Source organism: Convolutriloba macropyga, chromosome 7 (assembly GCF_964194025.1).
Source record: "Convolutriloba macropyga chromosome 7, txConMacr16.3, whole genome shotgun sequence".
Lineage (NCBI taxonomy): Eukaryota > Metazoa > Xenacoelomorpha > Acoela > Convolutidae > Convolutriloba > Convolutriloba macropyga.
In genome coordinates this window covers 53,933,064-53,950,730 of record NC_134474.1, presented here as the reverse complement: position 1 = coordinate 53,950,730, position 17,667 = coordinate 53,933,064, and the positions used below count along the sequence as shown (strand labels likewise).

General features: G+C 35.7%; 1 protein-coding gene across 1 annotated transcript in view; it reads left to right on the top strand.

The window, feature by feature from the left end:
* LOC142343160 (sodium-dependent lysophosphatidylcholine symporter 1-like) overlaps positions 1-17,667 on the top strand; it is a 35,463-nt gene that overhangs the window by 13,948 nt on the left and 3,848 nt on the right. The window contains exons 7-9 of the mRNA XM_075394855.1: positions 4,527-4,774; positions 15,252-15,396; positions 15,730-16,141. Of these exons, the coding sequence (XP_075250970.1) occupies positions 4,527-4,774; positions 15,252-15,396; positions 15,730-16,141 (805 nt within the window). The remainder of the gene's footprint in view (positions 1-4,526; positions 4,775-15,251; positions 15,397-15,729; positions 16,142-17,667) is intronic.

The following is a 17,667-nucleotide window of genomic DNA, read 5'->3' as shown; positions in this document are numbered from 1 at the left end:
GACGCCCCTCTGTCACCCTCAACCCCCCCCCACACCCCGCACCCATTCTCCCACAACCCTAACCCCATGACCTGACCCCACTCCCTCCGCTCACATCCACCTGATGCATCCCTAAACCCCAGCTGGCTACTACCGATCTCCACCGCTCTCCAGTCGTTTGAGAGCAATTCGCCCGACGTTAGTCGGTTATGTTTTTAATCGATCGAGTGGTTTTTAAGCAGCATGTCTAAGTCACTACTGCACGTGAAATAAGTTAATCTTTTACTCAAGTTTAAAGAGCGAGAGAAAAGTTCAAACCGCTTTTTCAATTTGAGCGAAAAAAGCAGCCGTGATAAATTTTTTTTTGTTATCATCTGTTATCATCCAGCATTTTCAAATCAGTTATTTTAAGTCGTATTCAACCTGTTTTAGACAAATTTGTCCAAAAAGTTTTATTGAGTTTGAATTTTTTTAAAATATTGTTGCACCTTATTAATAGCTTTTTTTGCTCTCTGGCGGTTTAACTTGATTTTAGTCGATATTTGTATAGTTTCCCAGTTTTGTGAATTTGTATGCAGTGTCTGTAAATTTTTTGGTTGCAGTTGTTTATTAATTTCTGTCAAGCGAAGTTTGTAGCATTTATTTTAGTTCTGTTGGTCTTTTTATTTTTGTGATTTTCTGTTCTACCGACTCTTCATCTGATTGTTTCTGGTCTATCCATTTGACTTCGAGAGCAAAAACGGAATCAACCCGTTAAGTCCGGGTGAGATCTAGTCACGTAGCTATTCTAGAGCTTTACTAGTCTTAAGTGAAAAAGTCACCGGAGCTACTGATGAGAAGACGTAATTGGTGTAAAAGGCAGTTCGCTGGTGGTTGGAACCCCCTTACTTCCGCCCCCTCTAATTCCACTAGTCTTCAAAAATTATTTGCAGTTTTTTTCTAATTTCAAATTTTTCAAATCTCTATTAGTGTTCTTAATGACATCTCTTTGCTTTTCTGATGAGTTTTAGACAATTCAAAGTTCTGAATTCATGTATTATGGTTTTAGCGCCTGACTCTATTTACACAAAAAGTACCATTTTTTAGTCTTTGCCTGCTTGTTGTACTGGTTTGCCGTGTTATCTAGTCTCTTATTCTTAATAAAAGTTGTTAGACTTTTTGATTGAACAAAATTAAGCTATTTAATAGTTGCAGTAGCTGTTTTTTTAATCATTTGCTTTCAAAAAATTGTTTTAGAACATTTGCTTTCAAAAAATTTTTTGAACTAGATGTAATCTATTTGGTTTACATTCTCTAAGTCCCAGTTTGGACAGGTCTCATTGGCTTTCTATTAAGACTAAGTTGCGACTATTTAGTGTTTCCAGCTTGTAGCTAATCGGTTTTGACTTGAAACCATTCCTTTCGAATTGAGTGAATTTGTTGCCTCGTTTTTTCGTTTTGCATTGCAATCGCTTTGTGGTATCTACACAAGTGTGTAATATACTGCCTAATGAGTGATTATTTTGTTGTGTGAACATTTTGACTTGTTAGTTACGTTATTAAATAACTGATGGCAGTTCTCTTCGTGAAATCGAATTTGGCTAAATTTCTGTTGTCTTTTTTATCTTGTTTCTAATTTCTGATGAGGTGGTTTTTACTGCCCAAGATCCATAGAAAACGATAGATCCCTTCATATACTGTTTTTAAATTACTTTGATAACACTATTTTTCCAAGAAGTGGGTAGTGAGATTTAATTTTTTCATGTTTGTTTTAGTACACGCTCTGTTGGCTATTAAAGGCTGTTCTTTGTTGTACTTGTTTTGTCGACTTTAGAAGTATATTTTTCTAATAAGATTGATGCTCAGTTCTTGAGTTTTTCTTTCGATTTTAATTCATGGCTTGCAATGTTATTTTTATAATCCTCGTCTTTCCAATGTTACGATCATTTTTGATCACGCGCCGAGAAGTCAAGTTGCAAGTTTTTTGGGTGACTTCTAACACTATTTAACTAATTTTATCTGCGTGACGCCGTTTGTCAATGCTATTTGTATAGAGTTTTATGTCAACGGTGTGATAAATTTTTAATCATACACGAATTGCATCGCTCAATAAAATTACTTCTGAAGTCACCGATTAATTCTAAATGAAGAGTATATTTCTGAACTGAATAGAGGTGACCCAAGCTCTATAGTTATAAAGTTATTCTAATTGAGAAACATTACTTGAAAAACGCCTAAAATTTAAGTTGAAAATAAGAATAATTTGACGTCAATTTTATTTTTCAACCCCAGGTTTTCTCTTTCGTCGTGCTGTCTCTTTCTCTGCTGTCTATTTTGCGGCTATTCTCAGGTAATCTGTCGGCTATGTTTTATTTTTCTCTGATCTTTGTGGTCTCTAGTTTCGGTAGTCAATCGCTCAACAGATGCGCTATCAAAAAGTATCTGGGGTGGGATAAACATGTAGCTCTCTGATGGCATTGTTCTCTTGGAGCCTTACGGCTTACTAGTTTATGTTTGATGCACTGAACCTGTTTAGGAGACATAAATTTACTGTACCCCCCCCCCCGCTCAACCCCGTCAACTCAACCCTCCACCTCACACCACCCCTTATACAACACGCTCGACCCCCTTCCCCCACGCTGCCCTGCGCCCCGTTGCTCTTTTTTCTTGGGGCCACTTTTATTTGAGCTATCGGAATTACTCTATTAATGTGTGCTGCTTTATTTGTTTTTGCCACGATTAGTTTGTTTCGTACATTAAGAGTTCAATAAATTTTTTAATCTTGAAGATGGTTTAATTAATAGATTTTAACAACTGGATAATTTTTATGGACATCAACGCCAAGATGTTTTTGCTAACTTTTGAATCCTTTGCTCTCCAATTTTTTGATATTTTAAGGTGCACTTTAGAGATGAACGCGAATTTTTGGTATTTCTTGTAATTTTTAATTGCTCTTGAACGGAGTTCCTAGCAATTATTGTAAACGTGTTGGTCTTTTATGCAAATTTTGCTTTACCATTTTGCACTTTTCTTCTAGAACATTTTTGACTTTTCAAGTGACTTTTTCTCTCTCCGAAGTAAAGCTTGTTTCTAATATAAACTCGGTTTCAGTATAGCAATAACAACGGCCTGATAGCCCAGTGGTCAGTACAGCTGTTTATGGATCGGTATGTCAGTAGTTCGAATCCCGGCGGGGTCAAATCTTTTTCCACCCGCCTGTCGTTCAAGAGCAATTCCTCCGACATTAGTCGGTTTATGTTTGGTTTTATTTTTGACTTTGGAGTATTATTGGGATTTAATTATTAAAATTTCCGTTTTTGTTAATTGCTTTAGGTTCTAGTTTTGTTCATTTCTTGCGTTTTCTAATTTTATTCTTCATTTTTCTTTAGTTGAGGGGCTACTGATTCCTATTACCACAAAAAGGTCGAGTTTTGGGATCCTGAAAATAGGTGTTTTTTGTCTTTGTTCGTCTGCTTCCTATTTTTTTTGGAGATTGGACTTTGCGTTTGGTTAAATCATGATATTTCAGATGTTCAATTCTTTAGATTTTCTAATGACCTCTCCTCGTATTTTTACAATCTTTTAAGACCTGTCCTGGTTGAATTAAATTTTTTCAAACTACTCTCAAAGTGCTGTGCGAAATTGTTGTTTGTACAAATTCTTGGATTTTGAGAAAGAACGTTTTTGAGTGTGACGATTTTGTTGGCATGGTTTGTTCTTGATTTTTTATAATTTAATATATTTGTCATAATTCTTCAAAATTACCACTATGGTATGAGACTTTCAATGGGCATCTCATGGTTTTAGTTTACATTATTTGTTTTTTAGCAAAATAGTAATTTTTTCTGGTCTCACAAATGGCAGGTCTGATCGGCATTCTAATGACGCATTATTGAATCTCGCTCGCTGGGTACTTCAGATAGATAATTGCTAATATTACTTTGACGCTAGGTTAGTTTTGAAATATGCTTTTCACGTAACTCATTTGAGAAGTGACTACCGAAATCACTCAATTAATTTCCGATGAAGGTCACAGAGGTTTATCGCGACTATTTTTGGGCAATTTGCTGGCCGTGTTCTTTCGTCTGCAAAAACGTTTGTTTGTTTTAGTTTGCAAATGCATCAACTACTGCCCTGTGCAGACTTTTGGTGTTTTTGCTGTTTCGACAGTCGATACAATTCTGTATCGAACCAAGTGGGTTTCCACTAACACAGCCTTGTTCAATCTTATTTCTGAATTAGAAAAGCCCGTTAAATGTTCCGCCTTCAATTGATAATTTTGATGTGATAACTCACTCGCAAATCGTTCCAAAGTAATGCCTAATCCAATTCTTTGACTGAAATTGAGGTGATTGGGAATTTACTCAATTTGTATATTGATGTTGAAAGAGTATGTCAGTGCTTACTTTAGCCGTCCATAGTGCTTATTTTAGTTGTCCATTTGCTATGTGGGTCACTGGAATGAGATCTTTTTAAGGCGTATTAACTAACGAATCGACGAGTGTTGCCTGTACGACGATGAAAAATAGATGATTCAAATTGTCTCAAATCAACTGGATTCTGTTTAGATTACCAAAGCTCCGAAACACGGAGACGACGTGCACCTAGTCTCTCGGGGTCAGCTCCAGACGAAATCAAAGAGTCATTCCGAAGTGCGTTCTGGCTCATCATCAACTACAAACCTTTCCAAATGCTCACTGCTGCTTACCTCTTCCTGGCCCTCTCTCTTCAAATGATACAAACAAATTTCGTGCTCTATTTGAAGATCGTGTTTGGTCTCAAAGACGTATATTACTATCCACTGATAGCGTTATTGGTAAGCTGAAAGATAATACCTTTGCTAATAGCGATGATCTTTTTGTTAAAATTTTTGGTGGCTCAAAGGCATAATTAATTGCTCTTAAACGAAGTTTGTAGCAATTATATTAGTCTTGTCGGTTTTTTATGCGATTTTTCGCTTGACCGATGTCCTCAAAAACGGGATAAACAGGTAGCGCTCAGCGGGCATTAAGTGCTTTTAGAGCCTTTCAGCTCTGTTTCAGCTCAAACTGTTTTGGAGACTTGTACATATGGTGTGAAGGGCGGTTCTTAGAGGTTGAAGACACCCCACTGTTGGCCCCCACTATTGCCCTCACCCCCCCCCCCCCCCGTGGCTACTGACGAACACGAACAACCGATCGCTAAAAAAAGCAATTTTGTACTAATTTTCACAGTTTTTTCAAGCTTTTTGAAAATTTCTGTCATTTTTTAAGTTCTGTCGGCCGTAGGTGTCAAGAAACCTCCTCTAGGGTTTTTTAATCGGTTACTGTATATTTTCTAGTGGTAGTAGAATGGTTTCAACATTTTTTAACGTCACGAATTTTAGCTTTTTTTGACAAAACGTGCAAATTTTTTCAATTTTTTTGAAATTTATTTTGCATTGTTCACGTCTTTCCAGACGCAGGGGCCAGAAAACGTTTTTAAGGATTTGATAATAAGTTACTTAAAAAATTTATTTGCCATGGAATTGCTTTCAATTTTTTAATTTGACAAATTTTAGCAATTTTTTGGTAAAACTTGCATTTTTTTCAAGTTTCTTGAAACTTTTTTGTCAGTTTTTAGTTTCTTCAGCCACAAGAGCCACATAACCTCGAGGGTTTGATTTAAGGTTACTGCATAGCTTCTAGTTGGAATGGAATGTTTTTTCAAGATTTTTATATCAGCAATTTTTAAAAAATATCTGCAATTTTCAAGTTTTTTGAAGCTTGTTGAATTATCATTTTTCCGGCTTCAGGGTCCTAGAGACCTCCTCCAAGGTTTGATGATAAGCTAATGCATAGTTTCTAGAGTTAATGGTCTGGTTGTCAATATTTTAATGGCTCCATCTTTAGAAAATTTTTGATAAAATTATTATCATGATCCAAGTTTTTGGATCTTTATGAGCCAGTGAAACCATTTACAGCTTAAAATTTTGGATATTGGATAGTCTCTTGAGACAATGGACTGGTTTTGAAGATTTTAATATCTTGAATTTTTGCAAGATTTTGTTAAAGTGTGCGATTGTTTTCAAAATTATTGAATATTTGTGTCCTTTTCTGGGTGTAATGATCATTACTGGCCAACGAAGCTTTTCAAGTCTTGCAGATGGGTTACTTGACATAACTCCAGAGACAAAAATTAGTTTTGAACATTTCACTGCGACATCTGGAAGCTTTTCTTAAATTTTGCAATATTTTGCAAATTTTTAAGATATCATTTTTTGTATTAATAGCCGCCCTCATCTTCTCAGCCGGCTATTATAGCGCTCCTATTTTTTAACAATTCAAAGAATTTGAATTGTATTGGTGCGCTGTGTTTTTTTTTAAGATGTGTTCACACATTTTTCAATGACTTTGTTTGTTCAAAACGGTATAAACAGCGGGCATTAAGTTTCATTAGAGGCCCAAAGTGGGCTTTAGTTGTCCTTCAAGTGCTAATAGTGATGCAGCTGCTGGGATTGCCTTAATTCAAGGTTAAAATGTCATTTTTAGGAGTTTTTGGGCTCAAAATGGTGCAATTTTTCATGTTTTTGTGATTTTTTTGTTCGAGTTTTTTTATTAGTCTTAGGTTGAAGTTTTTAAAAGTTGATTAAGGTCGTTCGGGACACAAAATTGCTTGTTATGACCATTTCATGAGCTATAAGTTTTGGTACTACAAACACAAACTCACAAAAAGATACTAATTTTTGCAATTTTTTCAGGTTTTTTGAAAATTTTTGTCATTTTTCGAATTTCTTTTAGCCCTAGGTGCCACGAAACCTCCTCTACAGTTTGATAAAGGGTTTGATGATAGATTACTGCATAGTTTCTAGTAGTAATGGAATGGTTTTCAACTTTTTGCCATCATGATTTTTAGCATTTTTTGACAAAGCTTGCAATTTTTTTTGTATATTTTTTTGACATTTGTTGTCATTATTCAAGTTGTCTGATTCCTAGGGGCCAGAAAACCTTATTAGCGGTTGGTGATAAGCTACTGAAAAATTTTTAGTTGCCAAGGAATGGGTTTCAACTTTTGAATATCACACATTTTGCAATTTTTCTGACAAATTTCGCATTTTTTTCAGGTTCTTGAAAATTTTCATTTTTTTCAATTTTTCCAGCATCAAGGACCATGCAATCTGCTTTAAAATAATAAAGTGTTAATATGGCACTTCATAGTTTCTGGTAACAATGTAATGGTTTTAATCATTTTATTGTCTCGAATTGGAGCATTTTTTGGATAAAATCTGCTATTTTTTGAAGGTTTCCTAAAGTTTATGTCAGTTCGAGAAAACCTAAAGTGCGAGAAAACCTATTCCACGTTCGGATAAAAAGTTACTGCTTGGTTTTTAGTTTCAATAGATTTGTTTTCAACAATTTAACCTTTCGACTTTTGGAAGTTTTTTGATATTTCAAAACATTTGTATTTTATTTTTTCTTGTCTCAGTAGACAAGTAACCTCATCCAGTGTTTGATAGCATGTTATTGAATAATTAATAAATGCTAGGGGGCAGTTGAATGGCTTTCAACATTTTAATAAACGAATTTCTATTTTTTGAAGTTTGAAATTTTTTCTAAACCTAATTGCCTATCGATCTATGTATGAGCCAATGAGTTTTTTAAAGCTCGGAATTGGGTTACTGGATAGCCTCTAGAGACATAGAAATGATTCTGAAGATATTTATATCACGATTTTCAGCAACATTTTCTGATAATTTGCAATTGATTTCTTCGTTTATTTTTAGGTCATTTTCGAGTTAATCATCGATCTTCAAGGGCCAATGAATATTTTTCAGGTCTTGCAGTTATAATACTGGACCGATCTCAGAAACAAGAATTGGTTTTGAACATATTTTTGAAATAGGTATTTTTAAATGGAAAAAATTTTGCCTTAGGTTCGAAAGCTTCGAGTTTTAGCAATGAGTATATTTTGTTTAGTTTTGATTCTTTTAATTTCTCAATTTTTTGATGATTTTGTTTGTGTTCTGGCTGGAATTGTTCAATTGATCTGCTGGTCAGGTAGAGCACGTCTGAGTTTTTCATTCAATTCTTTGAATTGTATTTCATGACTTGTCCTGCTATGTTTTCTTTTTTCGTCGAATAAAAAATTGTTTCGCTTTACCTCATTTTGCCGCTTTTTCAACATTTTGCGTGATATCTTTTTGACTTCTCTAGGCTAGTTTCTCTCTTCTCTCATTCTGCTAAAAGTGATTTTGAACATCAGTTGCTCAGCAAAGCAATTCAAAATGAACAGAGTCAGTATAAAAAATTGAAGTCAGAAGTAGAAACGGGATAAACCCATAAAGCCCAATTTTAGATGCCCGCTATTTGAACGTCGTTTGTATAAGTCTTAGTTACCATCTCTAATGCTTATTGGTATTGATAGTAGCCCCTGTAGCCTCTCTCTCTCTCTCTCTCTAAGAAACAGAAGTATGTTATGTTCAACTACGAAATGCCATCAAAATAAATCGGACTTAAAAAATGTTTTTGTACAAAAATCTTTTTTTTTTCAATATCTTCAATTCTTTCAATTCCAATCTTGCTTATTGGAATCAACGGCGGCTATTTTCCGGCAATCTGCCGGGTATGTTTTACTAACAAGGCTAGAAAACTAAAAGTTGCACAGTTGAATCAAGCTAAAGCTCTTATCACTAAACCGTGGCTAGCTAGTGACGAAGTCAACCGGTCGCGGGTTGTTTGAGAGCAATTCGCCCGACGTTAGTCGGTTATGTTTTGTTTTCAAAATATTCGTAAGCAACACAATCGGCTGTGCTTCTTATCTGCCGAGAGAGTACGGGTATTGTTATTCAAAGTGAAAGTCTTGGCTTTTCGTTTTAGTAGTCAATTTTTCTATTTATGAGTTCCCACTACACTGTTAACAAAACCCACTAATACCAACTCAGTCGAATCTCACTTTCGTCCTCAGAAACGTGGTCAACTGCTAAAGCCATAGGGCATTAATTCGATATGCGGCTGTAGAACTTTACTGGTCTCAATTATCCTGTGCATCGATTTTCAGGAGGATGAAAATTTCTTTGTAATGGTACGGTAAATTTTGGCGGGGTTGCCCATTTTTAATGTCCCCCAATTTAAGTTCAGCTACCTAAACTGGTCAAAAGCAGAGACGCAAATCGTCAAACGTGTCGTGGAAATTATTTTCTAAATAGTAGAGTAATTTTAATAGCCGCCGTCAGCCTCTCAACGAATCATTTGGGAGCTCTTTTTTTACAACCCAAAGTACTGGATTGTACTGGTGCGCTGTCTCTTTTACTACTCGAAGAGGAGTATTGGTAGAGCGTATTTTTATAGCTGAGCGGAGCTATATTGCGATGCTCTTGGTTTATACAGTTCAAAGAATTTAAATTGTATTGGGGCGCTGTCTTTTTTCAAGATCTGTTCACGCATTTTCATGATTAATTGCTGTTTAACGAAGTTCATAGCAATTATTGTAAACGTGTGTCTTTTTTATGCAAAATGTTTGCTTGACAATTTTGACGTTTCGAGTGACTTTTTGCGTTTCGCTTGATCTAAAATTCTCTCAATCACAATTTCAATCGGCTGAACTCAAGTGGCGGCAATTTAATACTTAAAGTCAAATGAAAAGTGCGCCGAAACTGGTGTCATTTTTTACTTTAAATCTTAATAGAGGTATATGTTAACCTCTAATGTGGTTATTTGAACTCCACTATTGAACTTCTTAGTCCCTTTTAGGCCCCCCTCCCCTGCCCCCGACTGAAGCAGGCTGCAATTGATTAGAGCTCCCACTAGTCGTTCGAGAGCAATTCTTCCGACGATTAGTCGGTTATGTTTTTTGAAGTCAAATTGGAGCAGTGATTTTGGTCACGCCGAAACAGGAAGTGGAGCGAAAAAGCGAGTGGTTTTGCGGCGTGAATTTTTTTCGCTCTAATTTTAAGGTAGAGTGAGAAAACGGTGTTTGAACAAAAATTCGCTCGCTCGCTAGTGGTTTTTTGTTCACATGCTGCAATTTCACTGATTTTTACTGATTTCTCGTTTTTTTGGATCGGATTTTTTTTCTAAATGGTTTTCCCTATGCATTCATAGTTCATTCTAGGTCTAGTTTTTTTGTTTGAACCAAATTTTCATTTCTCGCTAGTAGTTTTTGTTCACATGCGGCATTTTGTCATTGATTTCGTTTTGTTAATCTGATTTTCTTCAGAAATGGTTTTTCCAATTCACTCATAGTTTGTTCTGGGTCTAGTTTTACGTTTAGTCAATAACGTTTTTTGAATTGTAAGTAGGACTTGTCCTACTATGTTTTTTATGTTTTTTTGTTTCGTCGTCTGACGCTCTTTTTCGTTTTACATTTGTTCACACAGCAAAGCTGAAAAAGTCAAATTTTCTGAATTACTTCTTCCTCCAACTAACGGAATTTGCGCGCGTGACGTTATTTATCACTCTTTTCAGCCAAAGTTTTCATTTGCGTGATTAGATTTTGATCATAGGTGACTTACCTCACTCAATAAAAAGGACTTTTGCTCTTTAAAACTTAAGTTTAATTTGAATAGGTTTAAGGTCAAAGAAACTCATAGGTGTAATAAAGGTTCTTAAAGAAAAGGTTTCTGCGCATTGAATTTTAACAAGCTTTTTTAATGTATCGCTGAATTTTTTTACATAATTTTTTGAACGGCGTTGATAACTTTTTCATTTAACATTTGTATCTGTTTTTATTTCTATTATACGGCACGCAAGTCTATTTTTTCGCCTTTATTCCGGCAATCTGCCCGCTATGTTCTATAATTTTCTGGAGCGAATTTAAAACAGGATGTAAAAGTCAATGCCGCTGTGAAAGTGTTTAGGTCAAACGGCTGCACGAATTGAAAAGCACAGAGACGAGTAGTTCTTTTCTCTTCATGTTTTTTTGAGAGAGAGCGAGTGAATAAATGAACGAGAAAAGTAAGTGTGAAAAGTGGTTTTTATTTAAACTAGATTTCCGAGTCAAAGTTTCTCAACCATCTTAACTTTGGCCTTCTTGGCAATTTTAGCTATTTTTTTTTACCATTTTGCTGTTTTGAGCTTTGAGTGTTTAATAGCCATTCTCAGCGGGCTATTATGGCTCTCCTATTACAATCCAAAGAATTTGAGTTGTATTGGTGCTGTCTTTTTACTATCCAAAGAATTTGGATTGTATTGGTGATGTCTTTTTTCTGTTTTCACACCTTTTTCCATGACTGAGCTTTTGAAACGGGCTAAACAGGTAAAGCTCGGCAGGCATTGAGTTGCAATAGAGGAAGTCGGCTTGTTCTAGTTAGTCCTTCAAGTTCTTAGTGTGCGGCAGCTGTTGGGAAGAACTTAATTGAATGTTTGTGAAATTTTTGGGCCTAAAATGGAGCAATTTTTGACGTTTTTTCAGTTTTCAAGTTTTTTTATAATTGATTAGTCTTCTTAAATTGACGTTTGTCGAAGTTGATAAATTTGTTCTGCAAGATAATTACTTTTTATGACAATTTTATGAGCTATACGTTTCATTTTTTTCTTTTTTTTTGCCTCAGGGGCCGGGGAACCTCCTCTAGGGTTTGATAATAAGTTACTGCATACTTTCTAGTTGCAGTGGAATTGTTTTAAACTTTTTATTATAATGAATTTCTGCAATTATTTGTTGAAATTTGAAAATTTTTAATTTTGGAAAATCTCTAGCATGTTCCACGTCTAGCAATGATTGTGTGAGTGCAACTTTTTGGGCTTTAGAGTTTCTGGAGACACTCAAAAGGTTCTGAAGATTTTAATATCAAGAATTTGGCAATTTTTCAATAAAATTTGCAATTGTTTTCAAATTTTTTGCATTTTTTTCATTCTGAGTTTATCGGTCTCCGAGGGCTGAAATTTTTTCTGACCTTGAAGAGGGATAACTGTACAGCAAAAAATTGTTTTTCAAATTATTTTCCGAAATTTAGAAACTTTTAATAAATTTTGCAATTTTTAATATTGGCCTTCTCGGTAAAAGCTTCAAGAGTTCTGCGGTTGTTTATATTGATTAGGTGGTTTGATTCTTTTCAGTTTTTAGACTTTTTTGGCTGGCATCGTTCAACTGATATGCTGATCAGATCCACTAGTTTTTAGTTTTTCTTTCAATGATTTGGGTTATATTCTAGGACTTGTCATGCTATGTTTTTTTTGCTTTGTCAAATAAAATTCTTTGCTTTACATCATTTTTCACCTTTTTCGACTTTTGCGTGAAATCTTTTCTAGGATAGTTTTAATCTTCGTTCATTCTGCTCGAAGCGCTTTGAAATAGCAGTTGCTCTGAAATGCAATCTTATGTGCTTTTTGGTTTTCATAATATTCCCCTGTATCATCTGGTTACGGAACAGTATTATGTCTAACTACAAAATAAAATCAAAAGAGTACCCACTTTAAATTTTTTTTAGATCAGCCATTTTTTTGTTTCTGTTCTGTCGAGCATAATCGGGGTTATGGGAATCAATGGTGGCTATTTTCCGGCATTCGGACGTGTATGTTTGTATTTTTCGTCAATTTTTGAACCCTTTGGGGGAGTTATGGTGCTATGAAGTGACACTTGTAGGCAAGACAGCAATTTTCATTGAAAAAATATACACATTTCCATTTAATCTTCTTGTTTTTTTTTGCATTTTCAAATGTTTAATGTTTGTCTGCCGCCTTTTAAGCAGGAAACTGATGTAGTAAAAGATTATATAACACTTTTAAAGCGAAAAGGTTGGTGAGTTTCATTGTAGCATTTTGTAGAGTTTGTTGGAGAATGTTAGAGAATATCATTTTTCGATTGTTCCTGTGTTATTTCCTTTCCCTCTCCTTGGTCTTCTTCATGGACCCATTATTTCTCGTTCGCTATGGATCCATTTTATTAAAATGTTTGTCAACTGCAATTTAATATGGTGCAAACTACCTGTTTCAACAGCTTTTGTTAATAGTTTTTGAGTCAGAACTTGAAGTAATTTTTTTCAATTGTTATGTCATTTTTTTGAGTTACTTTTTGACAGTCACATATTGTTTCAAAGTGTTTATTTCCATTTTTAGGATGTTCTTTAGGTCAGTGAGGATGGTTAATGTTCCATTTCGAGTCAGATCAGGAATTCCTCCGGCTATGTTTAAGGCGTATGTGAAAAGGCACATTCTTTGAGGTAGGTTTTTTTCGACCTAGCTTGGAAGTGGAGAGAGAAATCGGTGTTTGAACATCGGTTTTTGAAAGGGGATATTTTTTCACCAATATCAGTTTGACGCCTGTTTTCAGTGTTTCTTCTTTGATTGCTTTTAAAATGATACATCTTTGTTCTAACTGCGCCTATTTGCAATTGCTTGAATTCATCAACTGACAGCCAACGCTTTTTACGACGTAGACACACCTGTTGTCATAATACTTAAGTGAATATTTGATTTTTGCCCTTTTGTGGTTTTATCAATTATTATCATTAATGATCGATCTCATTTGTTTCTAATAAATATAAATGAACCTAATTATTGTTTGGATTTCAAAGCTAGTGGTTTTCAAAATGTTTTTGAGCTTTGTGAGTGTTTGTTGTACCTTTCGCTCTTTTCCTTTGATCTCATTGGTTACAGGTCTCATAGGTTGTTGATTTTGGTAAAGTTTTATAATTTAATTGTTTTAATTCAAAGCAAAGGCTTTCTCTGGCCTTGACACTTAGTTGTTTTCATGAAATATCGAGTTTTTTACCTCTGCGAGTTTTTATTGCGAGCGTTAGTGCTCACGGTTTTGTGTTATCTCTTAGTCCTATTAATGTACTATTTCACCAGTTGCTAGGGATTCTTAAGTTATTTGAATTATCTTTTCAGATCGTAACTATCGCTTTCTATGGTTTACACACTTTTCTTTTTCATTGTCAGTGATTTGTTTGCTGTGCTAATATTTGTACATATTGGTGTCTTATCACTTAATCTCATTAACTAGAGTTCTCCTCGGTTGCTAATGAGAAGTGTGTTAATCGGTATGATTTTATCCCTCGGAAGTTTCCTTTGTGACTTTTATACTATTTGCTTTAAAAAAATTATGAAGTTTTTGCTAAACTTTCATGTTTTTTGTTTTGTCATTCAGTTTCATTAATGACAAGCTGGCTCGGGTGCTAATGAGGAATAAGTGAATATTATTTGTTGCTTGAGCGCATATTAACCGTTTTTCATAATTTTGACACTTTCATAAAAAAAACTGATTTTATTAGTGTTGCATGTTTTTGTTTTTGTGGTCTCTTGCTGAGTCTCAAAAATAACAGTTATCACTGGCGATCTAGTGCGGCGTAATTTTGTCAATTTGTTAGCTCTCATTTTTGGCTAATGATTTTGTTGACTGAGATACCGCTTCTTTTCAAATTGTTTTGGTGAATTTTTGAAATTGCCTTCCTTTGTTGTTCTAATTTCAGCCTGTTTGACAAATTTATTATGAGACTCAAGTTTTAGACATGCTGTGGTTAAGGATTCTGCATGCAGTTGCATTTTTTACTTTGACGCCGCTGACTTTCATATGTACTCTAATTTCTGCCAGTTTCTTCAGTTCATGTCTGCTTTGTGTGTCATTGATTCTCAGAAGGTCTTTCTATTTTGTACCTTTTCTAAGGATGCATGAATCAAAATTTTCTTTAAGTTATTCTTAATACACCAGGTGTGGAAAACACTTCTCCAATTGTTTTTAGTTTTGATTTGCGAATATAGTGTCATGGGCTTTGAATATCCTAGTTTGATGTTGCTGCAACTGTGTAAATTGTCATGTGATTAGTTAATTCAGTTCTTGGGATTGTAATTATGTCTTGTGCTGCAATGTTTTTAAATTCGCTTTACTTTTCGTTTACATTTATCGTTATACATAAGTCACGACTTTCACGTTTGACTCCTGACTTACCTCGCTCATTGTTTCAACTAAATTGATTTTAATTTCTTGCACTAATTGAATTACGCAATGTTGTGAATGCTGTCAAGGCCAAATTGCAATATCAAAAGAGAAGGGAGAGACGTAGAAAGTGCTGCAGGTTGTCATATTGCAGTAGGTTGTCAAAGAGGATTAAAGCGATTGCTAGCTGGCTTTAGTATTAAGCTTAATAACCCTCATTTTAGAAGGTGAATTATGCATAGTTTTAAAACTTATCTGAAATTTGGCACCAAGTTGCACTGTTGAGACTTAGAAATCAAGTGTCTATTTTTCTTTTTCTGTTTCAATCCCGGTGTGGGTCAACGGCGGCTATTTTCCGGCTATGTTTTACTTATGTTGTAATGTTGACTTAATTTCTTCTTCCCAAAGTTTTCTTGTTTTCCCATATTACGTCACTGTTGAGGCGTATGGTGTGTACGTTTCAGATGTCAGCGTTTTTGACAGTGCCAGGATGGCAGTTCTCCCTCTGCTATCTGTCAAAGAGAAGAGCATTCGCAGTGGGCAATGCATTCCTCATGGTACCAATTGTGGCCATGTTCTTCCTAGCATCCAACACTCCTCTCTGGCAAGGTTATTAAACTCATCTCATTCTGTTCCAGTCATTTGCTTTAATAAGTTTGTAGCTAGTCACCCATACAGATTCAATGTCTGTCTTGGGTTCTATTGATAGTTGCATGCAGCTACCGAAGTTACATAGTTGTCAAATTTCGTTTTGCAGCTGATTTGTAATCTATTGTATTGTTCAGTTTATTGTCACGAAGCGTAATTTCATTTAAAAACTACGCTTCGCTTATTAATTACATTGAGATGGTTTTAAAAATCAGCTTGAGAAAAACTGCTCTAGAATTGGTTTGAGTTTCTTAATTGTCGACACTAATTCAAATCAAGTACTAAAATTTTCAGCCTGTCTGTGGTGCATGTTTGCGGGAATTGGAGTGGCTAACGCTTACCTCCTGCCCTGGTCAATGCTGCCAGACGTAATTGCCGACTATCATCACACGAGAGGTGCCAGGCACGACGGACTCTTCTACGGAGTCTTCGTATTCTTCACTAAATTTGCCGTAGGAGTAGCCCAGGGAATCAGCCAACTGGGATTGTACGTGGCAGGGTATGACAATGGTGCGTGTGAACAGAATGAGGATGTTTCTCTGACACTCAGATGGCTCATAGCACCTGTGCCCTGTTGTTTCACAATAGTGTCACTCTTTCTCTTGTTCTTCTACAGACTGGAGGCTTGGAATGAGAAGAACAGCGAGTCTGAAGATGTGCAGAACTTGCAGGAGACCATGGCTGATCAAAACCAGATCTATCAAGCGTGAGTATTGCGTTAGATTTCTTGATAAGTAGAATAGCAATGTTTCATTTCTAAAGTGCTGAGCCATCGCACTACTTCTTATCAGCGGACAGTAAATGTACAAATTGTTTGAATTTGATTTCAAATCAGTCGAAAATTTGGGTTTTTCCGTCAATTTGCTGAGTTAGTGTTTGCTTGACCATACAACAAAAAATGCATGCTACGCATCCCAACTGACTGCGCAGCACAATAGTCCAGAATCACAACTGACTAATAATGCTAATTGAAGTCTTTTCGAAATTCAGCGTATTCATGTACACTAATGAGTACATCCAATTAGACCACATTTTTGATTGCTTCAAAACTAAATTTTCGACTGTTATTTATTAAGTCTTGATGTGTTTTTCATGTAATTTTTTTGTCTGATAAAAGAATAAACTGGTAGAGCCAAAAGGCAATGGCTTTGTGGAGCTTTGTTAGTGTTTTAACAGTCTGTACATGATATGTTGCTGAAGAGGCGTAATTTAATTGTGTACACGATAATTGCGTATGTTTGGACCATTTTCTGCCCCTCACTTATTGAGGCTAGCCTACCTAAGATTAATTTGGCTACTACCAATGCAGCCTGGCGCACGCCAGAACGCCATGCTTGCTCGTTTCGTCATTACTTCACTTTGTATTAGCTGAGTGCACAATAAAGTTTCTGATCGACGCAATCTATACGATAATAGCTGCTCACTCTTCGTTTTTGCGCCACGCGGAAAAATTCTTTGGGTTTAATCAGATAGCTCAATAAACATACTAAATCAATTGGTGGCAAAAAGATAAATAGGGAAGGGAATAAAAGAAAATTGGAGATTTGACGAACTATCTTATCTTTATGAGACAGAAGTTTGTAGCAATTTAAGTGATTTTAATCTGTCTTTTAAGCGATTTTTTGCTTTACAGATTTTTTGCCAGAGGCTTTTAACTTTCGTCTTCAAAACGGATAAATAGGTAAAGTCCGGAGGGAATTAAGTGACTGAAGAGCTCTCATAGTGCAATACGCCTTGCTAGTCTCTAAGTATGCGATTCTTCGAAACTGTTTTGAGGAGACAACTCATGTTGTTAAGGATGGTTCTTAATTTGAACCCCCCGCTACTCATACACCCTGAACTCAACCCCCGCCACCCTCCCAACCTAACCAACCCCCCCCCCCCCCCCCACACACACACACACACATCGCTTTTGGCCCACTACGCTCACCCCCATCCTTAAGCCCCAGCCGGCTACAACCACTGGCCCGTTCTTTGAGATCAATTCACCCGACGGTAGTCGTTAATGTTTCTTCTAGATTAACAAACCAGCCACAACGCGAACGATTTGACTAACCATAATGACGTAACATCAAACTAAAAAAGTGGAACTGTTTTTTGTTGAAATAGAAATAGTTGATTATTTAATGTTACTGTGTAGCACAATAGATTGTGATAAGGCTGACGCAGTATCCCTGGACGAGATGAGAAATCTAATCTCTAATTTAAAGAAAGACGAAAATGGTGTAGTTA